Source organism: Gamsiella multidivaricata, assembly GCF_025024155.1.
Source record: "Gamsiella multidivaricata strain RSA 2152 chromosome Unknown BC939scaffold_33, whole genome shotgun sequence".
In the NCBI taxonomy this organism is placed as follows: domain Eukaryota; kingdom Fungi; phylum Mortierellomycota; class Mortierellomycetes; order Mortierellales; family Mortierellaceae; genus Gamsiella; species Gamsiella multidivaricata.
Genome location: NW_026251741.1, coordinates 1 through 25,563, shown reverse-complemented (window position 1 = coordinate 25,563; position 25,563 = coordinate 1). Strand labels below are relative to the sequence as shown.

Genomic DNA, 25,563 nt, shown 5'->3' with positions numbered 1-25,563 from the left:
TCATCGAAACGAGTAGGAAGCTCATCTTCCTCCTGCTCGCTCAATGCCTCCTGATTGGAAGCTTGGAGGATAGCCGAATTGGAATGGAAACCGGCAGATCTCTGAAGATATGAGGTTAAGGCAGGGAAGGTCTTTGCTTGTGAGACAACTATTAGAAGAAAAACGATACGTTGTAAGTAACCATAGTATCTTCAAATTCACCGAGATAAGCAAAAGTCGCTGACTTGATGGGTTGCTAGATTGGTAGTTTCCTGGCATGGAAGTCGATTTCCTTTGCCAGGGAATCTACAGGGTGAGGTGGGTCTTCTTTCAGGGGTGGAAGAGTGGTGTACCTGGTGCAGCCGTGCGGGGGACGAGACGAGAAAAGACCAAAGGATGAGTAGAAGCCAAGCGCAAGGCTGGGCGTATAGTGGAGAAAAAACGGATAGACATGGTGCTTCTCGAAAAAGGGAGCAAGGATTAGGCGAGAAGAGGGAAGGAGAAAGGAGGAAGGAGGAAGGAGGAAGGAGGGAGGGAGGGCGAAGAAGAGAAGTGGGAAGAGGGAGGGACCAGTAGGGGAATAGTTTTCATTGTCAACAATGAGCTAGAAAAGGAAATTCGGTGTTTACAATCATAAAAGGCAGTCCAAACTTATTCAAGCTCGTTTATTCAACTGATATCGAGCCCTCTACCTAATACGACCCTCCTTCAAGGACTTCAGGGTGACAGGACCAGCCTTTGTCTTGAACTGCAGATCCTTGTACAAGGCCAATCCCTCGGGGCTGATCTTAAAGTCCTCAGAGACCTTCTCAAAGATCAAATGCTTGGGGTTCAGCTTCTCGGGCAAAGAGCGATCCAGCTGTCCATATCCCTCAAACTCAATCACATCACCAGCCTCCAATCCAGCAGGGGGCTGCAACAACTCAACCACAGAGTCGTCAGCTGATGATCCTGCAAGCAACATGGCACTCGACTGCACCCCTTGAAACTTTCCAGGCTTTAAATTGCAGACCGCACATACAAGGCGGTTCTGCATCTCCTCCAGAGGGATGTATTTGGCCAATCCAGATACAACCGTGCGAACATCGCCATTACCACAATCAACAGTCGAAATGTACGAATTGGGGTTGGCTTCGTGGACCTTAGCCTCAACGATACGGGCAACACGGATGTCAATACGAGAAATGTCCACTGGCAAGTTCGCATTGGCAGCGGGCTACAGACAATCGACCACAAATCAACAATAGGTTAGCGATGATAGATGGCATATTAGTTCCATTAACTCTATTCAATCAACAACCCAGATACAGTACCTTGTTCGACTTGACAGGCTTGGCCGTGACCTCTGGCTTGGGAGTAGGGTAGGCCTCCTCGGTCAACTTGCGAAGCTCTTCAGTGTCGAACCACTTGCGGATGGGTGCCAACAAGTTATTGATTGCCTCCGTAACAGCCTTCTTCAAATCGCTGGGATGGACCTTCTTGTCCTTGAAATCGTTCTCCAAATCCTCGTAGTTGGTGTAGACAACATCGCCACCAAACTTCTCAGGCCTGAGAATGCTAAAACTGGGCGACTTGCCGTTCATGGATCGCAGAGGGAAAAGCACGGTCTTGACAAAGGCCAGGATTCCATTCTCAGTGATATTGCCCTCTTCGCAGAAAGCCTTGTCCAACTTGCGCTTAACATCCTCAGGTGCCTCCAACAGATCGATCTTGGAATTGGAATCCGACGCCGACATCTTGGGGCCGGCCAAACCAGGGACCATAGTGTTCATCAAGTGCGCACGCTTCTTGTATCCAAGCCTCGGCAACATCTTTTCTGCAAACACAAAAATCTTGCGCTGATCCACGCCTCCGAACTGAGCGTCGACACCCAAGAACTCCTCGTCCAATGCTTGCATTCCAGGGTACATCAATCCTGACAAGAGGGGGGCCTCGACCTGCTTGACGACTTCAGCTCCAGCCTTCTTGGCGTCGTGCTCAGTGGTCTTGGAGCAGATCTTCATGTTGGCGAGAGAGTATTCTGCGGTCAATTGGTAGGATGATCCCTGGACGAACTTCAGCCTCTCGGTGGGGACGCCGATGGAGGTCAAGGTGGCCTTGATCAGCTGGGTATAGTACTCGGCGCGCTTGCCAACAAGCTCCATGGGGGCCTTCATGTTGTCGAGGAAGGCATGGATATCAGCGATGAGCACAGTGATGTGGCAGCCAGCCTCGAGGAAGTCGGCAATCTTGGTCATGGGGACAAAGTAACCCAAGTGGGGCTTTCCGGTGGGAGCTACATAACCCCAAGGGTGTAATAGACCGTTGTCAGTATTGTGTCAGTGAGGATATGTGCATCAAATGATATAAAGACGTGGCAATGTTTTATTGATCGTGTTGATGTGTGATGAAGTTGTGTTGGAGAAGGCGTATGGGCTTTATTGATAGAAATATGATGAGTCACTGCCACAGGGGAAAAACGATTGATAAAGGTTCTTAAGAGAAAGAGAGAGTCCCTTACCAGTTCCCCAGTAGATGTTAAGATCGCGCTCGGCAAGGATGGACTCGATCTGGTCCTTGCCCAGGACCTCCTGCAGATTCCTGGAGATGACATTGTACTTTTGAGCTGGTGTTAAAGAGGCCATGGTTGATCGTCGTGCTGGGATGGAAAGGAGTGAAGAGTGTAGAAGACGAGGGCTAAAAAACAAAATAAGTTTGTGGAGAAAGAACAGCAGCTTAAGGGGGTCTTTTTATCGCTTCAAAGGAGGGCACAGCAGCGAGATCCCAGAAGAGCCCCTCTTTCCTGTACTGTGCAATACGATCCATGGTGACTCAGCGTAGTCAGTGCAATTGGTTCAGAGAAAAATGAGTCGGCCCTGTTCTTGACTATGTGCTTCGCCCGCGCTTGCTATTGTGTCGAGTCATGATGATCCTGCGCCGTCGTCCTTTGGCACTTTCCTGAGAGTCATCCTTTTCAGCAATAAATCACTTTATTACGAACTGATTGGCAGCAAAGATTAAAGTAGTATTACAAAAGGTGTCCGCCCTCGATTGACTGGTGTGTGTATGCGAACTCATTCGCGACGAAGGTTGTCCAGACGGGCCTGCAGTTCGGCATCATCGGCCGACATGCCCTCTGCTTGTGCAACACGCTCCTTGCCAGCGTTTCCTGGTGTTTTGATCGATGTTCCTGGAACGGATACTAACTAGAGATGTAATAGCCATTATAAAAACATGAGAACAGGGCCGGATATTAGATAAATAACCCTGAACTACGACAATTGGCGCAAAGACCCTGTTAGCTCTCACCGATTGATCCCAATGGATCCCGATCTCATCGAGAACCTGATTTACGATGGCTTCCTCCTCTTCCTCGTCTTCTTCTTCCTCCATAGCCTCATCAATTGTATCTGACATCATCTCCTCTTTCATATCCATGATCTCGCTCTCCTTCTCAAACTCCATCATAATGTGCTGGATCTGGGGCAAGTTCATGTTGCGGTTCATAGCACCCATAGCCTAGATGTCAAACAAAGCCATAGGATTAGTTAATCTGGTCACGCAGAAAACAGGCGACACAGCCTAAACGCTTGCTGAAGCAAGAGTTACCTTCGTTGCGCCCTTCATCGCTTCAGCCATTTGCTGGTTGGAACGAAGACCCTACAGAAACAGAAACAGAAGATTGTCAGCCATGGTGATACAAGAGCAAGGTTGAATTCTATTTACGATGACACGTAGACAAGGTCACGACACTCCTCGATCGTTGCGCTGTATCACTTTTGCGTACCTGGATACGAAGGCCGACAGCCTGCAGCTGAGTCTTCATCTGGTAAAACTTTTGGATGTATCGCCGAGTTCGTACAAGATCCTTGGCCATAACCTTGGCTGCGTTCTACTCGCCATCATACAAAATCAGAACGAAACGAGTCAGTAGGATGAGCAGCTCCTAGGGTCCGATAACATCCCCTCCCCCGAAAAAAAAAAAAAAAAAAAACGAGGGCAAAATGCAAAAAGCAAAAAAGACGGAAGGAAAGAGATGCGTTCAATTGTACCATCTGACCGGCCTTGGCGCTCTTTTTAATATCTTGAATGATCTTCTTTTCCTGCTGTTCCAGCTTCATTCTCTCGCGATCCAGTTCCCGCTGTGCCTTAGTGAGGGCCCGCTGGTGAGCTCTGAGGGCCTCTGCAGGAGACCTACGTCCAAACAAAAAGTTCTAGAGGTTGAGGTCAGAGTTGAAAGATGTATCGATGGTCTCTATGGTTAGTATACCAATCCACTGCATCCTCTCGCGCCATGAACCTTGACAGACAGGCTCGTCGCTTTCATGTCATGCTGAAGACAGGGCGTCTGTACCATCATATTGTACTGAGGTTGACTTGGTATAGTGTTTTCTTTCTGTGTGTCCGAACGATTGTTTAAGGCGAGCAGGTTGCAACGGTGATGGTGATGGCAGTTACGATGGCTATGGTCTTGGCGTGGTGGAGTTGAGGGTTGGAAAGAACAAGGGCAAGAGTTGAACTGGCTCTTTTTCCTTCACACTACGTCACTTCAAGGGCGCTCTCTTTTTTTTTTCTTCTCTCTCTCTCTTAAAGACAACACTGCACCGCATACCGCCCATTCCTTTTTTCAACCCCACAGCAGAACAGCCGTACCTTCATCAATAACACAGGATGGCATCAGTCGCAGACGCAGTCGTGCCCGGACAGAGACTGGGGCATGTTCAGGAATACGCAGCCGGAGCAGGAACATACTCGCACCAAGACTTTTTATACGCCAGTGTTGTTGGCCTTAAACAGATCACAAGGACAAGCGACCATGAGGTAAAGAACAAGGAGTTCCTCATCGCGATCACGGCTTTACGCTCCATCAGTGCCTTATTTGGGCTGTAGGAGGTTGCCTCTGGATAATTAAAAAAAGAGGACAATGGCGTATATGATTTGCTGGTGGTATCAACAGGCATATGCTGACCAGGAACCCTGCAATTGATATTCACCCTGAAATATAGTTGCCAACCATGAGCGTGCAGCGTGAAAACACACAGTCGGCCATGCCAGATATCGATACCATTGTCACATGCAAAGTTGTCCGTGTGAATCCGCGGTTTGCAGCCGTCAGCATTATGGTGGTCGATGGCAAGCCCTGCACAGACGACTTTCAAGGCATCATCCGCGTCCAGGACGTGAGGGCAACCGAGAAGGATAAGGTCAAGATCTACAATTCCTTCCGGCCAGGCGACATTGTCCGCGCACAAGTGGTAAGTCTTTTTTTGTTTGTATTTTTTTTTTTTTTTTTTTTTTTTTTTTTTCCAAGAAAGAAAGAGAGTATCTATGCCGAATTGGATTCAGTGAACTATTCATTGATACAACGTACAATCTACTTTATTCCATGGCCGAATAGATCTCACTAGGAGATGCAAGGAGTTACTATCTGTCAACGGCAGCAAATGAACTGGGCGTAATCTTTGGCACAAGCGTGGCAGGTGGATCGCTGGTGCCTATTTCATGGCAGGAAATGCAGTGCACAAAGACGAAAGCAATTGAACCTCGAAAGTGCGCCAAACCCATGTAGACTATTTTTTTTTTTTCATCAAGCACTCGCATTATCAAGCATATAATTAATACGAATTCATCCTTAACAATATATTCAGAAGCTGGATCGGCTGTCATGATATTTGTTTTCATTCAAAAAGTTGATTCTGGTCAATAGCTGTTGCAATGTCATAGTATGTGTTTGTGTGTGTATGTTCATGCAGGTGAGATGTCCTACTTTTCCTCATCTTCCTCCTCCACTTCTTCCACTTCTTCCACTTCGACCTCCTCCTCAGTCTCCTCAGCCTCTTCATCTTCATGCTCATGTTCGCTCACCAATTCACCCTGAATATCGTCCAGCAACACAATCTCGCGCTGATCAACCAACTTGGCTGTCCTCTCCCAGGCTCTCCTCCTCGTATAGGCGCCACGACGGTTTTTGCCGGACCACTTTTGCCAGTGGTTGTTTGCATACTCCCATCCGTCCACATCAGAGTCCGCGCCGAGCTTCAGACGCCAGTGAGGATCGAGCCATCGCCATTCCTGTGATTTGCGGAGAACCTTGTTGGGCTGGCCAGGAATGGCCTCATGAGCAACGTGTGGCGGGGGTAGTTGGAAAGAGGACTTGCTCTGTGTTGGCTCCAGGTGATCGTCCGTCCTATTCATATTCAATACAAACTCGTCAGTATCCTGCACACAAGCAATCCCCCAGCAGTAGACTCGTTGTCGATCTGTGTCTATACATACCATGGGGCGCGATCATTGGGGAGCATCATAGGCGTCCACTCGAGGCCCAGCCACCATCGCTGATTTTCGTAGAGCACAAACTTGTAGTACATGGTCGCATGATCCTCCTCAATGTCGTAACCTGTGCTGGTCTTGTAGCTCGTATCTACGTCCGAGTCGCTCTTCTTGCGCTGTCCGATCGCCCTGGAAATGATGTCCTTGACTGAGAACCGCTTCTTTTTACGATAGCTTGCAGAGACCTCGGGACGATAGGGCCAGTAGGGGATCAGTTGCAGCAGTGGTGAAAATGCCTGCAGTTTCACCGCGACCGCCCACAAAACCGTGAACCAAGGCGCGCGCCAGCAGATGGCAATGCTGCCCAAAACCACAAGGATGAACCGCATGGGCACAAAGTAGTTCAGGATGAGCCATGGTACATATGTAAACGCCACAAGGAAAAGGACCAGCTGCGTCCGACTCCTGTCTGACCAATCCAAGTACGTCTCGATCCTGTCCAGATTACGATTCCACGCTGCCCAGTGGTCAAGAATCTCCTGGATCTCCCGTAGTGTCACTGCCTGCTCCAGCTGAGTGGTTGTTGGGTGGCGAGCCGAGGTCGATGAGAGCAGACTGTTGCTCCTGTTGGAAATGACACTGCTTGAGAATGAAAACTTGCCGCTGTGAGGAGTGCCTGGGCTCTGAGGCAAGGGAATGTCTGCCGCAACCTTGGTCGCCTTTCGGGATTTGATCCACAAGTGTCCAATATAGAGAATCAGCGTGCTATGGAGCCCAAAGATGAGAAAGGTCTCTGTGCCAAGACAGATGGCCCACCAGGCAAAGAGCAGCAGAAAGCTCTTGACGGACCGATCCGAGGTCCAGGTCAAGAGCTGTAAGAGTCGATGGCAGGCATGGATGCTCGGGGCAGAATAGCTCAGTAGTAATGTTACTGAGGCTGGGACTGGGGTTGATGCGGAGAAAAAGTCGGTGAAGGATGCTGAGCTCTGCTGCTTTCCTGGTGGTGCGATAAGGACGTTGCGTCGTGGAGACGCCCCGGCGCCCGTGGTCGAGACGGTAGTCATTGCGCGAGCAGGAAGGGCGCGTGCGGTTTTGGTTGTGCTGGCCGGTGAGGGCTCGGTTGGGAGGTTGGTCAAGAATACGGAGTGGTAATCAAAGCTCGACATACAGCTCCGTTATTCTGAGTGTGAAAGTTATCGTCGTCGTTGTCGTTGTCGTTTTCTTTTTTTAGGATGAGAAGAAAAAAGAAAATGGCTTTTCGTTGACGTAAGAATGGGAAGAGTCTGCCTGTCCTGCTGTCTTGATGAGCTGCGGTGTTGGCGATTCCGGTTGTGTGGGAGACAGATCAGGATGGAGTCGAGAGAAGGGAGGTGGAAAAGGTGGAGTGTGAGGTCTAAGAAGGGCCTCTTCGGTCGTTGGATGGGTTCGCGGATTCGCTGGCATATGCCGAAGCGCTTGCCACGTGAGAATGCAATGAAGGAGGTTATTTTTCACGCATTCAATTTCAAGCAGACCGCCAGGCATTTGAACACAGGCTACGAATACCCACACGAGCATAATTCACGTAGTTTCATGCGCGTAATTGCCCATGAACCGTGTGCCAAGAAGAGCAACCGTGCCCAACCTTGCTGCATAAATCTGCCGACGCGTCCTTGATCAGCCTCGGCTCTGTAACATGCGCGTATTAGTGGCGACCAATGAGAGTTCGAGAGCCATCACGGCATGCGTGTTCACTTGCACTTTGCGCACTATCCACCCATTGAAAGCACGAAACTACAAACAGGGGTGAGGACGTTCATAAGCATGGGACTCTTTGTTGATTGCCGCCCATCGCTTGCGCCTTTACCTTCCTAACTAGCAAACCAGCCAACTAGTAAACAACAAGTGCTCATTTTTTTCTCGGCTTCGCTTGGCCCTGTTCTGCAACTGAGCAAAGCAATTCAGGGGGTTCGTACAGCAGCACATTATTTACTAGTATTTTTCATTTCCGGTATGTCGTCAAAAGTGCGGCGTCTCTGGTCCTACATCGAAGGGCGTGATCCATGTTTGCGCCGTCGCCGATAGAAAACTAGGAGAGAAGAGTATGGGATAGGCTGAGAGAGGGAGAAAGAACACCTGAATTCGATGTTGCATATCATCTCTCCTCTTATTCCTACTTCCGAACCATCAATACGGCGCCCTGGCCTCACCGCTTAATCGTGCATATAAGCACAATAAAGAGGAGAAGAAAAAAAAAAAAGAGGAAAAAGAAAAACGCGTTCGTCTTGTCTACTATCCCAACGTTCCAACGTTCCAACGTCCCAACGTTCCAACGTCCCAACATCTCTTCATCCTTCCCTTCGCTTTTACAATCCTGTCTATTCTACATAACCCTACACAATGGTCTTACCAATGACTGAAGCGTCAGCACTATCCCACAAACAAATCGAGGATCTCATCACCGAGTCATTGACCGCCCGCCAAAATTCATATTCGCCCTATTCCAAGTTCCGTGTCGGAGCCGCACTGCAAACCGTCGACGGCAGGGTCTATCAGGGATGCAATGTCGAGAATGCGGCCTATGGTGGAGCCGTTTGTGCTGAGCGGACCGCCTTCGTCAAGGCTATATCGGATGGTCATCGTCGGTTTGTAGCCATTGCGGTATCGTGCGACTATAATAACTTTATCACACCCTGTGGTATTTGTCGGCAGTTCATGAATGAATTCGGCAAGAGTCTCGAGATCTTCTTTGTCAACGATGACCGGACATACAAGCGCGCGATTCTGGAGGATCTATTGCCGTATGCATTCGGACCTGAGGATCACCACGACTAGTAGTAATATGAGTGGACCAGATAGTGCATATTCCCCTTCCTCAGCTAATCGCCTCCTCACTGCTGTATCTACATGAACATAACGCAGTAAACCAAACCAAACCAAATAACCTTTTGTTTGCAAACACGTTATAGCGCGTATGCGGTATCTGTTTTTACCCCGCGCGCGTACAGCGAGGAAGCTATTTGACACTGACAAATCAATACTCGTTACAAATCCTGCACAGCTTTTTATTGTTATTATTATTATTATATCTAAATAACATTTCATACGCCCAAACCATCGGTTGAACAGTTACCGAGATTGTTAATCGATTGTCAGGACCTTTTTTTTTTCTTTTTTTCGCATGCGCGACACATACTGGACAGGTCATGAGGCGGTCGAACCTGTTTTATCCTGTGGTCAGGTTGGGGTTCGCTGTACCTACAGGAGGACACGCCGCCATTGTGCCCTTGGCTCGACCGTCTGACTCGTTCTGATTCTAGCTACTGTCCATTGCATAACATAAAGCGGCGTCTGGGGTCCTTTTTCCATTGACGCAGCGTAATAATTTCGCTCTTCTTCTCTAGCCAAAAACCTGCAGATCGGACTTTAGACGATTTCAGCTGTGTAAAAGAGGAAATTAGCGAGACGAATGCGATGGAGGGAGGACTGAGCGTCAGAAAAATAAAGATCACTTGTTGAGCCTATATTTTGATAGATTCAGTGCGATGAACACCCGCGTCTACAGGATAAATTTCTTGTCGGCGATCGCTCCTGATTCGGAGCTGTGTGTATACATGGCATGAGCGCGCTTGATAGATTATCCCAACTGTATACTACAGATCTGCAAAGGAGTGAAAGCACGCCGTTGAGCTTGCGATCGACGCAGAGGGCGTCTTTAGCCCCCCCTCCTTGTTCACGCGTACGCGATAGACTTTTTGTCGACTCTCTCTTCTCGCCTGCTTCCTTCTTTTTTCCTTCATCCCCCCAACTATCGCTTTTCTTCCATAAGAACTCCTATACTAAATTCACTCATCAAGCACAGAAAGCCCAAAAGGTATGTGCCAATGTACGATTATGACTCACTCAGAACGGGGAGCACTCCCCTGTTCCGGAGGCGCTAAGCGGGCAAGGCTTCTCTTTTTTCTTTTTTCCCTAAAAGCTAGTACCTTCGCGCCAGCTGTAATCTGCAGCAAGATCAGAGATATCCGTCACACTTACTGCTCAAATGCCTTTGCGAGAGCGTGCGGAGAAACCCCGCGTATGCGGCTCGGTCTGACAGCCAAGAGGATTCTTCTACCCCAACCCCTTACAGGGCTCTAGAAAATGGTGCGGCGGGATGAATGGAATTTGCACGCATGGAGCACCGGCTGGAACGCCGTTTGCACAATCAAAAGGGTGACCCGGAGACCAAACCCTGAAATAAAAGCGCCGAATAGGTATGTGTGCAAACCATTTATCTCTTTAGTTGTGAGTCACCCCATAGACCCGGTGCCGTCATTGGTAGTTCGGTGGTTCAACCCCCGAAATCAGGAACCGCAACCCAAATAAAAAAATATAGAGTAAGAGACACACGGAATTGTTTGCGCTACATACCATTTGCTGAACAGATGCGCCCATCCAACACCCACCTGAACGCGTTTTCTCCGTTGCCACCAATATGGAGGATCGGCACGTGATAAGTACCTTTAACTGAACCTGGATCGTCCACCTCTTGTCGTTCGAATCAAACCATTCCCACAGCAGCAACCAACTAGGATTCTCATCAGGACAAAGGAACCAAGGATACACACATAGTCTTTTCAGCCGCCTTTCATTTCACCATCGCCCATGAATCCCACCTTCCCGCAAACAGAGACCAACATCGAAGCACTGGAGAATGTCAAGACGCGACTATTCCAACTTCAAGAGTCGATCCTCTTCTTCTTGAGGTCCATCAACCCCGAAACTACTCCGGGCACAGTTTCATGGTACATCACTCTCGCTCATCAAGAAAATCCCCTCTGGAAAAGGTCATTTCGCATCTGGATAATTAACAGCCTGTGCTTGTCTATATTAGGACCGAGTTGCACTCAAAGTTCAACGTGTTAATCGCCAAATATCTCCATCTCACCAACCTCGTCAACGATCCGCACAGCACCCTCCTTCAGTCTTACACCGTCTTCCCACATGAGGCACCAGCGAATGACCAACATGTACAGAACCTAAGCGTCTTGTTGCGGACGAAATTGTTCCCGGAATTGGAACAGGAGACCGAAGACCGCATCAAGGATGGATCCGTACCAGGCCTAGTTACCAACCAGGGTGGACCAGCTGAGGACCGAAAGATTCTACAGGCACTGAAGGTAATCAGCAATTGGAGTCCTTTTTTTTTTTTTTTTTTTTTTTGTCAGGACAATTGAACCTGAATATCTCTGCGAGATATCATCGTTAACCCAACACGCGACATTTCATTTGTGCGGTTTGGAATCCATAGCTCAAGGTGATGATGCACGACGCGCTCTGTCAGTCTGCGGACGAGATCTTTGAGAACCAACGAGATATGGTACACACCAAAGTACGCTACGAATCCGATGAGGACGAGGACGAGGACGATAACCATGATGAGGACGAGGACAATGAGGCCTTTGAAGACGCTACGCCAAGCATACCCACAGATCCAGTGACATCTGAAGTAGGAGCAGCAGGGGTAGGGGCGACGGCGTCCTCGTCGACCACACAATCAACCAGCAACAAGACCAAACAACAGCAGCAACAACAAGCTCAACACAATAGTGTACTAGAACTAGACGATTTTGCACTTGGCGCTCAGGACAGCTCCTCTAGGATTCGATACATGAACGACTGGAGTGGAACCCTGCACGATCTGGATGAATATGAGTCTGGACCTGGGTCTGATGATGGATTGGATAACGATATGATATCAGAAGAGCTAGACGACGGTTATTTCGAGAGGAGGCGGCAGGAAGCAAGTGACGACGAGGATCAGGGCAAGAGTGAGGTGGAATCGATGCAGGAGGACGGCGAGGACGAGGATACGTTTATGGAGGTCAGCGTAGCGAGCGAGCCTATGGGTGCGGATTCGGGACCAGGCAGCATAAACATGGTGGAAGATGTTGATTCTGGAGAAAACAATATGGAAAAGGTTGTATAGTCACTACTAATACAAAATATACGACTTTCTATATCGACGATATACATCTTTTGTACTGTTGACTGTTCTTATGTTTTCATTGCAATGCACACAAGTGTTTGAAGATTTCCTTCTTCTTCTTGCGACTATCTCATGTATTGAAGCATCATTGGGACGAGCATAGGTTTTAGAATGCTTTTTTTTTTTTTTTTTTGAAAAAGCCCCAAGGCGATACGCGGGTAACAGCCAGCCTGAAGATTGAACAGGTCCATGCCCCCCCCCCCCCCCCCCCCTAGTCCGTTCGTTGTTCAGACTACGCGGCGGCGCAGACGATTTTCACAAGTAGACTGTCTGTTCAGTCAAAAAAAAAAAAAAAAAGAACCCAAGACGATCCTCGTCTGCGTTTCTAATCGTTGTCGTCAATCCGGATATCATTGGGGGGGGGGGGGGGGGGGGGGATCTTCGCCTTGAAAAATAGGGTCCCGCGTGCGGAGAGATCAACAAGGGTTTGTTCCTGTCCTTGATATGGTATATCCCAAGCGGAGAGCAAGTCAGTTTTGATAATGTGCTCTGCTTCCTTCAAGATCTCGCCTGAAACATGTTGCTCGACTTGCGGTTCTCCGTCCGGGCTTGGTCCAAAAACTCTTCCAGGCATAGAGCAGTTATCGAGAGGTGATGGTAGGATGGCGAAAGATTGCGGACGAAAAAAAAAAAAAGAAAAAAAAAAGAAAAAAAAAGACGTTGCCGCCCAGTAAATACCCATGTTGCAAAAGTGAAAAAACTGGGCAGTGAGGAGTTTTGTTGGTCGCGGACGATCAATTCCGATCCTCAAGTTCTTTCCCTACCAGCCGATCAGTTCCATCGAATGTGTACGGTCGTTGGCAATACGTTTGCGTGGGGAGGCCCGATTCCCTCCCCCCTCCCAGATTTAGATCTTTTTGAGATAAAAACTCTTTTTTAGTATCCTTTCTAAATTGCAGATTAAAACAAACTGCATCTCATTCAGTTACTTCTTTCATTCATCTCCTCCATCGGTCCCCCACACAGTCTTTTGAGCTGCAATCAGCTGTTTCATGTCAACGTATCATTACTTTTATTGTACAGGCGAGTGGACTGGATATGGACTAATTATGTATAGAAACAAGTTCGAGCAGGCAGTTGAGAATTGGGGAAGGGGGAGGGGTAGCTTGTCTTAGCTGTGACGGGCCGGGAAGGTCCTCTCCTTGATCCTGGAATACAATCCAATGTCCTCATGGCAGTTTGGACATGAGTGCATCATATCCTTGCACGATGTTATACACAGCGGCAAAAGGCAGCATCCACATGTTGTGATTCCAGCAATCAAAAGTCCGAGAATACCGAGATACGTGCATGATCCTATTCATGATAAAAAATTTGTTCAAAATCCATGGTCAGGGTTAGTTTCAAGCGCTCAGAGCCGTGTGCACGCCGTGGGGAGATACAATGTTGCTGTGCTCTTACCATTCTCAGGAGTGATCTCGGTCAAGACCAAGTGATGACAGTGCTGACAGACAACAACACCTGGCCGGGCTTTCAGATCCTCGACTCTACAAGGAGGCTTCATCAGGACCAGAGGCGCGGCCGTGCAGCTGGCCTGCTGCTGTTGTAGCTGATGAGGTGGAGCGAGGAGTGGTGGTGGTTTGGAGGTGTCATTAAACTTGGGGTGCTGGTAAGTGGGCTGGTAGGGTTGCTGAGGGACAGAGGGGCTGTAGATTTGCGGGTAGAGACCAGAGGAAGGTCCAGATGCGCCTGTAGCCTGGTTTGGCTCGATGTAGGGCGAAGAGGGGGCAGTGGAGGGGGTGTATGGAGGTGGTTGATAGGCCTGACTGAGGACGCTTGGCTGTTGCTGCTGGTGCGGTTGGTCCTGCTCGTGCTCGTCCGATGTAGGGAGTTGAGAGTAGTGGCCCTTCTTGTCAGACATGGTTTGTGCTGTGCTGTGCTGTGCTGTGTGTCGATGTGGGGGAGCTGTGTGGGTTGAGTTGTGGGATGGGTTGTGGGAAGGAAGTGCGGAATGAGGAGGGAGCGGGAAGTGTCAAGTGTTTAAATACGGCTCCTGGTCCAAGTCTTGGCAACCCAAGAGTCGACGAAGGTGTTCGAAGAAAAAATGTGTGACAAGTCATGCCGCATTCGGAAGGTGTGGAAAGTCTTGGCGATATTTTTTTCTCTTTTTTGGTGGCAAAGTAATCCAAAAGGAGGGGATCAGCCCTCATTGGGCGGAGGGCGGAAAGGTGCGTCAGAAGCGGTGCATTGGGGCAAAGGGGCCTCGCTGTGGCTGTACGTCCTGCTTTTGCATCTGCAGGGAGGCCACGCTGGCTCTATTATCCATTATATCGCTAGTCTCTTTCCTCTTCTCCTGTCTCTCTTGTTTGGGCGCCTATTGCTCATGCACTCCCCCCCCCCCGTTCTTTTATCCGCAGAATTCATCCGAACACACATGGATTCACGGATGCATAATTGCAATGCGTCTTTCATAAACTATGATTCTTTATCCTGGTCTCTGGACCCGGAGAAATGGTGCGACTAAAACCTTCTGCACGACTGTCCAGAAATATTACAAATCCAATTGTCATTTCTTTCACGTTCAACTTTAACGCGAAAGCATCGAGGGGCAAGACTGCAACCTCTCGGACAATTGTAAGGCGCGACATGTATATTATATGTATCATCCGACCCATTCTCGTCTCCGCCTCTCGGTCGCCAGGAAGCTCGTGCTGAAGAGGGTGGAGTCATGGCCAAAAAATAAAAAAAGCAAACAAAAACAATAGTTGAGAGCCAATTGTAAATGAGAGCCAGGGCAAGCCGGCATTGTTGTTTCCTAGGTGAGATTGATTTTCATTCAAGGCGAACCGCGGATGGCATAGCACAAATGTTCACTGTATCGTCTCCTCTGGGTTATACCCGGTTGTGGCGATAATCTAATTGTCTTTATCGCAGCAGAGTGTAGCTCGCTGGGAGGGAGAAGGAGAGGGGAGAAGCTGGCCGTTTATTGCATTCCTTCGTGCGCGTTTGAAATATCACTCCGTGCCCTTGCGCTCCTTGCTCCTCCCCGCGACTTGACCTCCTTACTGCCAGTTCGCAAAGACAAACTGAAGCAGCTGCTGAATAGCTATTTCCCTGCGCAATCGATGGACATCGATAACGAAGAAGAGCGAGTAGAATAGGATGAACAGGAGTACCGAGGGGAGGGATTTGCAGGAAAGAGGCCTTTCGTTTTTTCTATTTTCCTGCTTCCTGTTCTATTTCTGTCTGCTCTCTCTCTCTCTCTCTCTCTTTCTATAAGGCGAATAGCTGTCCGCTCTTGTCGTGAACTTCCTTTTTGACTTCGCGTTCCTATTGCTCATCCAGTCCAGCCTTCTTGAAATAACCCGAAGGAGAGCGTGGGTAATGAAGCTATTTTTTTTTTGTTCTGTGTGTGCCTTGGACCCGGAAGTATAAGAGCCTCCAGCTCCAGCACTCTGTTTTCTTTTCTTTCTCTTTTTCTTTTGCGTTTTTGTGTTCTCTGTGTTCCTTGAGCCCCTTCCCTCCACTCCCTCTCTCTCGCTCCATCCCCACATCCTCATTCCCCCACCCCTTCCCCCAGTAACCAACCTGGCGCCCTGCGACTCCCTTGTCGGTTCCCCTCTACAGTCTCCTCCGCATATTACTTCACCTTCTCCGCACGCATTTCCCTGTTCGTTTTCCATTCGATAGCAGACCCAGATTCATCCCTCTCTCGTTTGAACCGAGCCAATTGTAACTCGCTCCTCCTTCTCCACCTCCTCCTCCACCTCCTCCTCCACCTCCTCCTCCACCTCCTCCTCCACCTCCTCCTCCCTATTAACGTTTCCACTCTCCCTCCCCTCCCCCCCGCACATTCACTGGACAACACAACCGTCATAATACTCCCCGTCGTTGCTCCTTACACGAACTCCCTTCATCCTGAACCCGCCTTCTTCTCCGCTTCTCCTCTTCTCCTTCTATCAGCCCAATCGCACAAAAAACAACAAAAAAATTATGCGACAGCACACACTCGGTTGTTTGTTCTCGAGGGCATTGCTGGGCTCTGCACTCCTGACCCTCGCCCTTCTCGCGCACCAACCTTCTTCCCTGGGCCATGCTCGTGTCATCGCCACCTATAACAGCCTCGACGTCGAGAACAACAATTTGCCTCTCTGGAAACGCAGCCCTCAGTCCGAAGAACAACACCGCCCTCACTCGCCTTACACCAGCCACGACACACCGCCTTCCTTGGGTGGTTCCGGACCTATCCGTAAGCGGAGTCTTTATTCGCATGTCAATGCTGTAATCCAGCAAACGGTACATTCTATCCGTAAGAACCAGCACAGTCCTCCAGCAGCACCGGCACCGGCACCGGCGCCAGCACTGAAATCAAAACCGGTTGCGGACACTGAAGAGGGTGCCGCTAAGGATTTAAAGTTTTGGGTCCAGGAGAAGAATGAACGAACCTTGATTAAGCCGCGCTATCCATCTATCGATTTGTTTGATGAAGAAGTCGAGGAGCTGCTCGAGTTCGGCGAAGACGGCATCCTGCGAGAACCCAACGCTGACAATGAGGTCGAGCGGGTTGAGAATCCCACCATTGACCGTCGACGCTCTAGTGATGATGAAGAAGAAGAGGAGCGTCACGATCAAATTTGGATGGTGGATGAGTGGGAGGAGGAGCTGGAGGGAGATATGGATGTCCTGATGGACTGGGCCGAAGACGATGGTGTCGTTTTGCACAGCCCGCAGAAGGATATCTTTGAGCAAGAACCGACCAAGAAGCCCGAGTCCTTCAAAGTGATGGGTACGCGCCGTCTGCGGGACCAGGGATCGATCCGGAGCGCACTCCTTGATGAGGACGAGGCCAGCCCTGTCCAGCGCCTCATTTCTGAGTCGTGGCTCTTTTAAGACCCCCTTTTTTTTTCTTTTGTTTGCTCATGTCACCAGTATACCCGAGGCTATGGGCTTAAGCAGCTTATCATCTATCATCTGTACATATTATCCTGACCAAGAGTCTCCTCCTCTCTTTCTGCTGCGCCAATTGATCCTGACACTTGTTCCCCCCCTTATCAGCTATCTCTTTCGCCCTCTTTGCATCCGCCCATGTCAGCGTTTTATTGACGTGACTTTTGTTGGCCATCCCACTTGTGTTTCTTCCTGCGAAACCTAGGTACTTGACTCCGTTGAACAATAAACCTTTTTCTTTCCCCTAACGGTTGTTTCCCCTCCAAGTTGGTGGCAATAATACACGTGAGATCGTCTTCCCAAATGCGGTACAAAAAAGGCGAGTGTGCCTTGCTTCGCACTTTTTTTTATTCTTCCATTTGTCATTCATTCACAAAGAAACTGAATCAGCCATCCTCCCCAACAAGCCGACTGCCTACAACAACGATTTCACAACAGTGATGCCTGCGCCCGACCACGACACCTCCGCGACGAAAGGGAGCACCACCAGCGTCGACGGCACACCCTTGCCTCCGGGCATGGTTCTCGGACCTGACGGAAAGCCCTGTCGTACTTGTACGGATTGGAAGAGTTGGTCCAAAATAGGAAAATCCAAGGCCAAGAAGGAATCCAAGGATTCTTCTTCTTCTTCTTCTGCGAGTCAAGGATTAAATGCCGCCACCGGAGCCACAGCAGCAGCAACAGCAGCAGCAACAGCAGCAGCGGGAACTAACGGATCGGGATCATCAACCTTTAACTACGAGGCGGAATGCCCTCCCGACAGGGAGATCCTTGGCCGGGCGACTTGGACATTCCTGCACACGATGGCGGCCTATTACCCTGAGAAACCGAACACGCAGGAGCAATCGACTATGAAGTCGCTGTTGAGTTCATTCTCTCAGTTCTATCCATGCGGACATTGTGCAGAACATTTGCAGCAGGAGATGAAGGTCGATCCGCCCAAGGTCGAAAGTCGGAAGGAATTAGCCTGGTGGATGTGTGGGATGCATAACAAGGTCAATGAAATGCTGGGAAAGGATAGCTTTGATTGTAATAAGCTGGATGAGCGATGGAGGGATGGACCGGCCGATGGACGATGCGATTGAGTGAGAGAGTATTTTAGAAGTGTTTGCAGGAGTAGAAGCAGGAGCAGGAGCAATTGAAGGCGGAGGAACGGTATATACAGCATTTAGATTGATATCCGCCCACATAGACAAACATTTTTACATGTGCAGATGTGCAGTTGTTCAGCTTGTATTATGGTTTTATTCGTCTAATGGGCGCTGTATGTGTTGGAGTTCAAAAGTGAGTTGTGAATTAGTTGAATACATGGGAGCCATCTCTAATGGTCCTCTTCATCCTGGGCAGGATAGTCCTCCTCGATTAGCCTCTCAAAGAGAGAGAGCGCGCTCTTGACACCGAGCACAACGCCCTCATCCGGTCCCATACCAGGGGTCCAAGTCGAGTGTCCAAAGTCAATCAACCTCATATCCGTAACCTTTTGCGAAATCTCCTCATCCTCATCATCCTCATCATCCTCATCATCCTCCTCATCCTCGTCGTCATCGTCCACGTCTTCATTATCTTCGTCTCCAGTCTCCTTCTCTATGTTGCTCTCCAGATGCGCCTTTGCTCTTGAGACGACCTCAACGATCCTGCGCTGTTCCATCATGAGCCCTTCATCAAAAGCTTCAGCGTCTCCCTCGTACACCAACAGCAGTGAGCTTGATCGCATCCTTAGTTCCTGGGTCTCGATCATCTCCAAGAAATCCGCAAGGTCGTTCACAAATCGCTCGAGGACCAACCGCATGCGTTTAGGACCAAGATTCGCAGCGAAGAAGCAGCGGAATCCATCGAGAACAGTCTCGTTCGTAAGGCCCTTGCCGTAGTGTCGGGAATACTTTGTAAAATCTTCCTTTTCGTTATCGTAGACCTACAATCACATCGATAAAGAAAAAAAAAAAGATAACAATCAATGTCAGGAAGGGTACCGGGAAGGGAAGATCATATGAGCCCGGGATATTTTTAACAAGCAGTTGACAGTAAGAGAGAGCGAGGACATACAGTGAATCCAGTCAAGCGAAGGCCAAGGGTGCTAGTGGTGGTGTTGTTAGCAACGGCGCCAAGACGAGCCTTCTTCTCGTCCGTTGCGTCGTCATCGTACAGCTGCGTTCCCATTTTTAAATCAAGGACGCAGGGCTTCTTGAAACCATGAGATATGTTCTCGAGACAGATACATTCATCGTTACCATCCTCCTTGATTACAGTCTGCTCCTGCTCCTGCCCTTCGCCCGAAAACGCAGCGGCGGAAGGGATCTGATCGGAGGACAAAAGGTCCTGGATAGCGAATCCGCTGAGGGCTTTGATGGTCGGTACAAGGGCCACTTCACCTGCTAGTCCATTCTCTGGCAACTGGCGGTTCAAGGTGAGGGTGCCGTAGTAGGCAGGCATCCAGGCTTGGAGTTCTGGATGGAGAAAGGCCTCCTCGTAGAACTTGAGTTCCTGGAGGAGGGCCGGTTTGACGATGATCTCGTTTTCTTCGCCCATGGAGAGAACGCCGTCGTGACCGCCGACCTGGTTGTGGAGAGGGTTAAGTTTCATGAAAGTGGCTTGTGAAGTGAGGGATGGATATGGGGATGGATGAGAAAACAAAGTGAAATGAAGAAGACAAGAGGGAAGAGAGGGTGGGCATGGTCCACCGAGGGATACATGTGTGTACCCACGAGAGCGGGAAACAAGGTTGAAGAGCACTCACACGTTTTGTTCATATTTTTGGAAAGGGGGAAATCCATCCGATCTGAGCACAAACCGGTATTGGGTGCAAAAACGGCTGTCTGTCTGTCTGTCTGTCTGTCTGCCCTGGACTGCATGTGGCTTGCGTTGTTTACACGTCCTAGCCTCCCTTCCTTCCTTCCTCGGTCCTTTGGAAGGGAAGGCAGGAACGGACTTACTCCCCCCCATTCGCCCACTGTCTCCATCCCTTCTCTCGCCTTCCTGCCCTTTCGGTTCTCGTCCCACAAAACAGGAGAACGTCTTTATTCCGCTTTCGCAACCCCACAAGTCTTTGTTCTATAAAGCGTACTGCTCTCAACAACACAAATGGCCGGACTCCTTCGCTCGCCACTCGTCCTCGCCAGGAGCAGCACCATTCGTGCTTCCGCCGTCCGAGGTGCGTCAGGACCTTTCTCTCTCTCGTCCACAGCAAACACAACTACCACTAGAGCCGTCCATTCAGACTGAACTCTGTAATTTGGACTTCGAGAAACTGCTGTAAACGCTCATTGCTAACGCCCGGATCTACCTTTCTCATACCTGATCACCTATAGTCTGCCCCCCCACGCTCACGCGCACCTTCCTTATCAATGTGAAGCCCCCTAAGAAGTCAAGACAGCAGCAGGACGATAGCGTGAAGATCAACAGCACCACTGATCCATCAACAGCATCAGCATCAGCAGCAACATCAACAACAGACTCAAAATACAGGATAGAGAAACCGTCATCAGCGGTCGTCGCGTTCGCGAACCGTTTGGGATTGGGCGACTTGAATGATAAGACCCTCTGGATGCGTATTATCACCCACCCTAGCTATGAGCGCGTCGGTATCCAGTCGAACGAGGGACTTGATACTCTTGGTAAGGACTCGGCGGGAACGCTTTTTCAATGGCATTTAGATTTTTTGTTTTGGAAGTCGTAAAGACTCGTAGGACTGACAAACTGATCCACGCGTTTTTTTTGTTTTGTTTTTGGAACCTTTTGACTGTAGGTGATAAGGCATTGAACATGTATGTTTTGGAGTACCTTCACACCAAATACCCAAAGATGCCCGCAGATGTCCTGCAGGAGGCAGTTGAGGTCTATACCAGGACAAGCACTCTGGAACTTATGGCCAAGGAGTTTGGTGTCGAGGATGTCGCTCGTTGGGTCCACTCCAAGGTAATGCATCGACCCTGTGCCATTACAACCAACTTACTCGGACTAATTCTCATTTGCAGCACGTATCTAACAAGCTCTTTTGTAATTCATAAAAACATTCGATAATAGCCTGATGCATCCCACCAGTTGTCACCAAAGACTGTCAAGGCGTCCGTGGTCCGTGCGATGATTGGCGCTCTCTACGTCGATCAGGGTCCCATCAAAGCTCGCGACTTTATCCACGCCCACTTCCTGTCGCGTGAATTCGATCTCGCCTCCTTGCTCAAGATCGAGGAGCCCAAGCGATATCTGTCCTTCTTGATGAAGCGTCTCGGACGTGAGGCACCCATCGCTCGCATGTTGGCCGAGACTGGTCGTCAGTCGAAGGCTCCCGTCTTCATTGTCGGCGTCTATTCGGGCACGGAAAAGATTGGAGAGGGCTATGGATCGTCGATCGCCATGGCTGAATTCAGGGCAAACAGTGATGCTTTGAAAAAGTATTACATGGAGGAGGTCAAGGACTTTTCGTTGCCGTCGGATGTCGAGATCGGAGGAAGTGTTTATCGGTCAGGAAAGATCGGCGACACGCAGATCATTGTCTAAGAATGCGGACGATTTTTTTTGGAAAGGAAGGAAAAGGAATGATGGCTGTTTTTCATTGGCATAGTAGTATGGGTGGTGGTTGCATGTTATCGGGACGAAGGAGGAGGATGTCTTCTGCATATTTGATCAGTTTGTTCTTTTTTTTTTTTTTTTTTTTTTTTTGCTTATTGTTAGAAAAATGAAGAAAGTACATTCATAAACAATAATCAGCATTGAATGAATGCAAGCGCAAAAGAGGATGATCACCAGAACTATCTGCTTTATTTCGCCTTAGCTTTGGACTTGGCCCGCTCCTTGACTTCTTCTAGTTGCATCGTCTTAAGCTCCAGTTCTTTGCGGAGGTTGTCCAAGATCGATCCGAAACGTCTCTGTGGACAAGAAGAGCATAAACAAATGATAAAAAAGATTAAAAACTACATGCAAATGCAAATCCAATCCATTGTATGCACACCATCGATTCGTACCTTAAGGATATCGTTCGGCGCCGACTGAAGTTTCTCTTCATTATCCTTGACCTTGCCGTTCAATTCCTTGATCTCGTCCTTGAGCAGCTTCTCCATCTGTGCACTCTCCTTGTCATCTTTATCGTCTTCGTCTTCGTCTTCATCCTCCTCTGATCCACTATCATCGTCATCATCGTCCTCTTCCTCCTCTTCATCCTCCTCTTCATCGTCTTCATCCTCATCTTCATCCTCATCTCCGGTCTGACCCTTGCCCTTGCTACCCTGTTTGATCGCTGAAGATGCTCTGCCTGCAGCACCCGATAATGCTCCTGATGTGCTACCAAGATGACCGCCAGATACTCCTGTAGCTCCCAATCCAATCCCTGCATTTGCATTTGCTGGTCCTGTCTTGACATTGCTGACGTTTAAGCCGCTGCCGGCGAAATTAGCGCCGACTCCCTGTGCAGAAGTATTGGCCTTGATCTGCGGTTGTGGCGTTCCCCCATCTTCATCGCCCTCGCCTTCATCGTCCGTAGAGTTCCCGTCACCACCTTCGATCTTTCTCTCGAGCTCTGCCAGCAGATCGTCCTCGTCCTCGTCTTCTTCCTCTTCTTCTTCATCCATATCCATCATCTCGCCGTCCATGTCCATGTCGCTGTGTACGCCCTCAGGAGCTGGTGTAGCCCCTTCGTCAGAGTCGAAACGGTCCATGCCATCGATCTGCTCTCGAATTTCATATACAACTTCCTCTGCAAGGGCGTCTTCCTGAAGTAAGCGCTCTATTTCGTTCTCTACGCCCTCAACAGCCTATAAAGCAAATTCCAAAGAACAATCCCAGGGTATGTCAGCATGACGGAACAAAACCATCGACAAAAAAAAAAAAAAAAACACTCATAAAGCGACAGCAAACACTCGCTCACCACTTTGGAAACGCGTTTTCGGAATCGACGTTTCCGAACATTCTTTAACGGGTTCGTCAACCCATCGGGCCAGACATAGTCGCTATGTTTGAGAGGTGGGAGAGTTGGTGCTGGCATGGATGTGGTTGTTGCATCCACCTGTGAATTAGCGCCGCCTGATGATGGTCCTGTTGCTGTTGAAGGCTCTGTCTTGATGACCGTCGGCTTTTCCACCGGTGTTGGGTCCACCACAAGCATCTGTGAAATATCCGCGATCTTGTACATCTGCTTCCCATTGAGTGTCTTTTGTGCTTCGATAATCGTCGGTAAATCCACCAGTTTTGTCGGGAACTCGAGGCCCTCGAACGTAAATGTTCCTCGCCGTGCATCTATGTCGATAAAAAAAAAAAAAGTAATGAACCGTGAGACCATGAGACCATGAAACAGGAGATTTGGGGCATTAACGCGCGCACTGGTTGACTCCTAGCACGCTTTTGAATACACTTCCTTACCTGCGAATTTCAGCTTGACAGACTCATCCACCTCGCGTGCAATCACCTTCTCCCTGAACCGATCACACATCTCTCCTGGCGGCAGCCTCAAAATAAACTGTTCCTCAATACTGACCTCTGGCTCATCCTCATTATCATCATCCGAGTCCTTGCCCGCCGCGTCTGCCCCATCATCATCACCCGTATCCCCTCCGCCGCCAAATCTTCCTCCCCCTCCTCCTCCCCGACCACCGCCACCGCCACCGCCACCTCGACCACCTCGCTTCCCAGACGCTCCAGCACCGCCTCCACCCTTCTTGTAGGGCGCCTTGGTTCGCCCAGACTTATTTGCTCCAGCAGCAGCTCCAGCAGCCGCAGCAGCGGCGAGTTGTTTCCGAGGTGCAGTCCCTGCAGGTGTTGAGGTGAAAGGTGCGTGGGCCCCGGGTATTGATGGGTTATTGGACGCTATTGACATGCCTGCGGCTGCGGTTGTGATGGAGTTAGGATTCAATGTCGACGTTGGCGCGCTTCCTGTGGATGAGAACGTTCCGATGGGCTGAGGGTAAAGGCCAGGTTGAAATCCTGATCCAAGTGCTCCTGCTCCTCCTGAGGCCCCTGGATTCGACATTATGTATGAGTGGGTGTGAGTACAGAGAATGGGAACAAGGGTGGGTTCAGAGCCAAATAAAAAGCAATGTCTTCAAGTGTGACTGTGCGACCAATGCATTTGAGATCAAGGTTTCCTAATACAACCTCTTTTTTTTTTTTTTTTTTTTTATTACAATGGCAAAACGAAGTAGTGCCAGCCCGGTTGCTCGAGTCCGTCCTTCCCCATTCCTGATGCTTATGCGTAGTACTGCAAACTAGTCTTCTTCTTGGCCTGGACTTCTGCGATACCCATCAAGAAATCATCGTGGGTCAATTGATTTGCACCACGACGCAACGCCAGCATACCAGCCTCGACACAGATAGCCTTGCATTGCGCTCCATTGAACTCGTCACAACTACGCGCCAGTTCAGCCCAGTTCACATCCTCAGAGACATTCATCTTTCGACTATGGATCTGCAAGATCTGGGCACGGGCTTCCTCGTTAGGAGCTGGGAACTCAATCTTGCGATCCAGACGTCCAGAACGAAGCAAGGCTGGATCCAGAATATCAATACGATTTGTTGCTGCAATGACCTATATGATATATAAACAGCATATTAGTAATGCTTCGAGTCAACATCCTAGCAAATAATCATCCCCACAGCAATAACGCAGTCAATTCCTCACCTTGATGCCATCGTCACTGCTGAAACCATCCAATTGATTGAGGAGCTCCAACATGGTTCTCTGCACCTCACGATCTCCAGTCTTATCACTATCAAAACGCTTTGTTCCGATCGCATCCAGCTCGTCGATAAAAATAATGGTCGGCTTCTTGGCCTTGGCCAGCTCAAATGCGTCGCGAACCATTTTGGCTCCATCTCCGATGAACATCTGCACAAGTGATGTTGCCGCAAGCTTGAGATATGTAGCGTTTGTCTGGGCTGCACAAGCACGGGCCAACAGTGTCTTTCCAGTACCAGGGGGTCCGTACATCAGCACTCCCTTGGGCGGCTTGATTCCCAAGTTCTTGAAGCGCTCGCCGTGGGTCATGGGCAGTACAATGGCTTCAACTAGTTCCTCGATCTGCTTCTCCAGACCTCCGACATCGCTGTAGTGTTCTGTCGGCTTCTCGTCCACCTCCATAGCCTTGACGCGAGAATCGTATCTAGATTAAAGAAGAAAACGAACCAAGGAGTGTGAGTAAATCGTTGTTGGGTTGATTTGTTAAAGCCGTAGCAATATCCTGATATCCTGGGCTGGCATAGCAAGGAGACATACTCTGTGGGAAGGGTATCAAGGACCAAGAAACTGTCCTTGTTAACTCCAATGAGATCGCCGGGTTTCAAGGTTGCTGGGTCCACCAATCCGATCAAGGGCAAAAAGATAGTCTACAGTATTCATAAGGGATTTACGAAACCTATTAGTAACCAGTCACCCCAACTTGAACAAAGCGACAGCGCACAAATAAGACCCATCGCTCGTACCTGTCTCGTTGAGGTCTTAATGACAGCACATTTGC

The 25,563-nt window shown here is 49.3% G+C and overlaps 13 protein-coding genes across 13 annotated transcripts; 6 read left to right on the top strand and 7 right to left on the bottom strand.

Annotated features, from left to right (window-relative positions):
• Positions 1–629: 629 nt before the first annotated feature.
• Positions 630–2,930, bottom strand: BC939DRAFT_451599 (putative tyrosyl-tRNA synthetase, cytoplasmic). Its single transcript, XM_051555697.1, has 3 exons — positions 2,480–2,930; positions 1,293–2,254; positions 630–1,195 (listed from the first exon to the last, which is right to left on the bottom strand). The coding sequence occupies exons 1-3, from the start codon at positions 2,601–2,603 to the stop codon at positions 668–670; spliced, it is 1,614 nt and encodes a 537-aa protein (XP_051412072.1). The 5' UTR covers positions 2,604–2,930; the 3' UTR covers positions 630–667.
• On the bottom strand, positions 2,931–4,547 carry BC939DRAFT_451597 (charged multivesicular body protein 2a). The gene is made up of 6 exons (XM_051555696.1): positions 4,313–4,547; positions 4,011–4,172; positions 3,746–3,850; positions 3,568–3,618; positions 3,268–3,477; positions 2,931–3,164 (listed from the first exon to the last, which is right to left on the bottom strand). Exons 1-6 carry the CDS (start codon positions 4,316–4,318, stop codon positions 3,033–3,035), a joined length of 666 nt encoding a protein of 221 aa, XP_051412071.1. The 5' UTR covers positions 4,319–4,547; the 3' UTR covers positions 2,931–3,032.
• Positions 4,524–5,621, top strand: BC939DRAFT_451594 (uncharacterized protein). Its single transcript, XM_051555695.1, has 3 exons — positions 4,524–4,779; positions 4,965–5,213; positions 5,357–5,621. The coding sequence occupies exons 1-3, from the start codon at positions 4,630–4,632 to the stop codon at positions 5,525–5,527; spliced, it is 570 nt and encodes a 189-aa protein (XP_051412070.1). The 5' UTR covers positions 4,524–4,629; the 3' UTR covers positions 5,528–5,621.
• Positions 5,609–7,626, bottom strand: BC939DRAFT_528965 (integral peroxisomal membrane peroxin-domain-containing protein). The gene is made up of 2 exons (XM_051561480.1): positions 6,235–7,626; positions 5,609–6,145 (listed from the first exon to the last, which is right to left on the bottom strand). Exons 1-2 carry the CDS (start codon positions 7,392–7,394, stop codon positions 5,722–5,724), a joined length of 1,584 nt encoding a protein of 527 aa, XP_051412069.1. The 5' UTR covers positions 7,395–7,626; the 3' UTR covers positions 5,609–5,721.
• A 701-nt stretch (positions 7,627–8,327) lies between these two features.
• On the top strand, positions 8,328–9,266 carry BC939DRAFT_451591 (putative cytidine deaminase). The gene has a single exon (XM_051555694.1). The coding sequence runs from the start codon at positions 8,608–8,610 to the stop codon at positions 9,040–9,042; it is 435 nt and encodes a 144-aa protein (XP_051412068.1). The 5' UTR covers positions 8,328–8,607; the 3' UTR covers positions 9,043–9,266.
• A 2,157-nt stretch (positions 9,267–11,423) lies between these two features.
• Positions 11,424–12,377, top strand: BC939DRAFT_451582 (uncharacterized protein). Its single transcript, XM_051555693.1, has one exon. The coding sequence runs from the start codon at positions 11,510–11,512 to the stop codon at positions 12,176–12,178; it is 669 nt and encodes a 222-aa protein (XP_051412067.1). The 5' UTR covers positions 11,424–11,509; the 3' UTR covers positions 12,179–12,377.
• Positions 12,378–12,896: 519 nt separating this feature from the next.
• BC939DRAFT_451581 (LITAF-like zinc ribbon domain-containing protein) lies at positions 12,897–14,168 on the bottom strand. Its single transcript, XM_051555692.1, has 2 exons — positions 13,640–14,168; positions 12,897–13,534 (listed from the first exon to the last, which is right to left on the bottom strand). The coding sequence occupies exons 1-2, from the start codon at positions 14,097–14,099 to the stop codon at positions 13,350–13,352; spliced, it is 645 nt and encodes a 214-aa protein (XP_051412066.1). The 5' UTR covers positions 14,100–14,168; the 3' UTR covers positions 12,897–13,349.
• Positions 14,169–16,171: 2,003 nt separating this feature from the next.
• BC939DRAFT_503211 (uncharacterized protein) lies at positions 16,172–17,068 on the top strand (the record flags this gene model as incomplete). The annotated part of the gene is made up of 1 exon (XM_051560376.1): positions 16,172–17,068. One exon carries the CDS (start codon positions 16,172–16,174, stop codon positions 17,066–17,068), a length of 897 nt encoding a protein of 298 aa, XP_051412065.1.
• Positions 17,069–17,796: 728 nt separating this feature from the next.
• On the top strand, positions 17,797–18,642 carry BC939DRAFT_451577 (ERV/ALR sulfhydryl oxidase domain-containing protein). The gene has a single exon (XM_051555691.1). It carries the CDS (start codon positions 17,929–17,931, stop codon positions 18,208–18,210), a length of 282 nt encoding a protein of 93 aa, XP_051412064.1. The 5' UTR covers positions 17,797–17,928; the 3' UTR covers positions 18,211–18,642.
• On the bottom strand, positions 18,630–19,916 carry BC939DRAFT_451576 (uncharacterized protein). The gene has a single exon (XM_051555690.1). It carries the CDS (start codon positions 19,703–19,705, stop codon positions 19,130–19,132), a length of 576 nt encoding a protein of 191 aa, XP_051412063.1. The 5' UTR covers positions 19,706–19,916; the 3' UTR covers positions 18,630–19,129.
• Positions 19,917–20,359: 443 nt separating this feature from the next.
• On the top strand, positions 20,360–21,752 carry BC939DRAFT_162135 (ribonuclease III domain-containing protein). The gene is made up of 3 exons (XM_051550302.1): positions 20,360–20,736; positions 20,868–21,037; positions 21,146–21,752. Exons 1-3 carry the CDS (start codon positions 20,667–20,669, stop codon positions 21,617–21,619), a joined length of 714 nt encoding a protein of 237 aa, XP_051412062.1. The 5' UTR covers positions 20,360–20,666; the 3' UTR covers positions 21,620–21,752.
• A 76-nt stretch (positions 21,753–21,828) lies between these two features.
• On the bottom strand, positions 21,829–23,681 carry BC939DRAFT_451572 (TAFII55 protein conserved region-domain-containing protein). Its single transcript, XM_051555689.1, has 4 exons — positions 23,474–23,681; positions 22,983–23,350; positions 22,084–22,869; positions 21,829–21,987 (listed from the first exon to the last, which is right to left on the bottom strand). The coding sequence occupies exons 1-4, from the start codon at positions 23,541–23,543 to the stop codon at positions 21,880–21,882; spliced, it is 1,332 nt and encodes a 443-aa protein (XP_051412061.1). The 5' UTR covers positions 23,544–23,681; the 3' UTR covers positions 21,829–21,879.
• A 615-nt stretch (positions 23,682–24,296) lies between these two features.
• On the bottom strand, positions 24,297–25,563 carry BC939DRAFT_397299 (26S protease regulatory subunit 6A; the record flags this gene model as incomplete). The annotated part of the gene is made up of 4 exons (XM_051552348.1): positions 24,297–24,635; positions 24,729–25,209; positions 25,323–25,432; positions 25,529–25,563. Coding segments are annotated over 4 exons (965 nt in total), but the record flags the coding sequence as incomplete, so codon positions are not given.

Bases quoted from the DNA above. Each gene is read 5' to 3' on its own strand.
- BC939DRAFT_451594 (XM_051555695.1), top strand. From the start codon at position 4,630: ATGGCATCAGTCGCAGACGCAGTCGTGCCCGGACAGAGACTGGGGCAT. The intron at 4,780-4,964 runs GTAAAGAACAAG...CCTGAAATATAG, and splicing joins CAAGGACAAGCGACCATGAG to TTGCCAACCATGAGCGTGCA. The intron at 5,214-5,356 runs GTAAGTCTTTTT...ATGGCCGAATAG, and splicing joins ACATTGTCCGCGCACAAGTG to ATCTCACTAGGAGATGCAAG.
- BC939DRAFT_528965 (XM_051561480.1), bottom strand. From the start codon at position 7,394: ATGTCGAGCTTTGATTACCACTCCGTATTCTTGACCAACCTCCCAACC. The intron at 6,146-6,234 runs GTATGTATAGAC...GAATATGAATAG, and splicing joins CCCAATGATCGCGCCCCATG to GACGGACGATCACCTGGAGC.
- BC939DRAFT_451581 (XM_051555692.1), bottom strand. From the start codon at position 14,099: ATGTCTGACAAGAAGGGCCACTACTCTCAACTCCCTACATCGGACGAG. The intron at 13,535-13,639 runs GTAAGAGCACAG...TATCATGAATAG, and splicing joins CGAGATCACTCCTGAGAATG to GATCATGCACGTATCTCGGT.
- BC939DRAFT_451577 (XM_051555691.1), top strand. From the start codon at position 17,929: ATGGCGGCCTATTACCCTGAGAAACCGAACACGCAGGAGCAATCGACT.
- BC939DRAFT_451582 (XM_051555693.1), top strand. From the start codon at position 11,510: ATGATGCACGACGCGCTCTGTCAGTCTGCGGACGAGATCTTTGAGAAC.
- BC939DRAFT_451599 (XM_051555697.1), bottom strand. From the start codon at position 2,603: ATGGCCTCTTTAACACCAGCTCAAAAGTACAATGTCATCTCCAGGAAT. The intron at 2,255-2,479 runs GTAAGGGACTCT...GGGGTTATGTAG, and splicing joins TAACATCTACTGGGGAACTG to CTCCCACCGGAAAGCCCCAC. The intron at 1,196-1,292 runs GTACTGTATCTG...GATTGTCTGTAG, and splicing joins AGCCTGTCAAGTCGAACAAG to CCCGCTGCCAATGCGAACTT.
- BC939DRAFT_451591 (XM_051555694.1), top strand. From the start codon at position 8,608: ATGGTCTTACCAATGACTGAAGCGTCAGCACTATCCCACAAACAAATC.
- BC939DRAFT_451572 (XM_051555689.1), bottom strand. From the start codon at position 23,543: ATGTGTGATCGGTTCAGGGAGAAGGTGATTGCACGCGAGGTGGATGAG. The intron at 22,870-22,982 runs GTGAGCGAGTGT...TTTGCTTTATAG, and splicing joins GAAAACGCGTTTCCAAAGTG to GCTGTTGAGGGCGTAGAGAA. The intron at 21,988-22,083 runs GTACGAATCGAT...TCTTGTCCACAG, and splicing joins CGCCGAACGATATCCTTAAG to AGACGTTTCGGATCGATCTT.
- BC939DRAFT_451597 (XM_051555696.1), bottom strand. The intron at 3,619-3,745 runs GTACGCAAAAGT...CTGTTTCTGTAG, and splicing joins CTGTCGGCCTTCGTATCCAG to GGTCTTCGTTCCAACCAGCA. The intron at 3,165-3,267 runs GTGAGAGCTAAC...TTACATCTCTAG, and splicing joins GGATCCATTGGGATCAATCG to TTAGTATCCGTTCCAGGAAC.
- BC939DRAFT_451576 (XM_051555690.1), bottom strand. From the start codon at position 19,705: ATGAAACTTAACCCTCTCCACAACCAGGTCGGCGGTCACGACGGCGTT.
- BC939DRAFT_162135 (XM_051550302.1), top strand. From the start codon at position 20,667: ATGCGTATTATCACCCACCCTAGCTATGAGCGCGTCGGTATCCAGTCG. The intron at 20,737-20,867 runs GTAAGGACTCGG...TTTTGACTGTAG, and splicing joins CGAGGGACTTGATACTCTTG to GTGATAAGGCATTGAACATG. The intron at 21,038-21,145 runs GTAATGCATCGA...ATTCGATAATAG, and splicing joins CTCGTTGGGTCCACTCCAAG to CCTGATGCATCCCACCAGTT.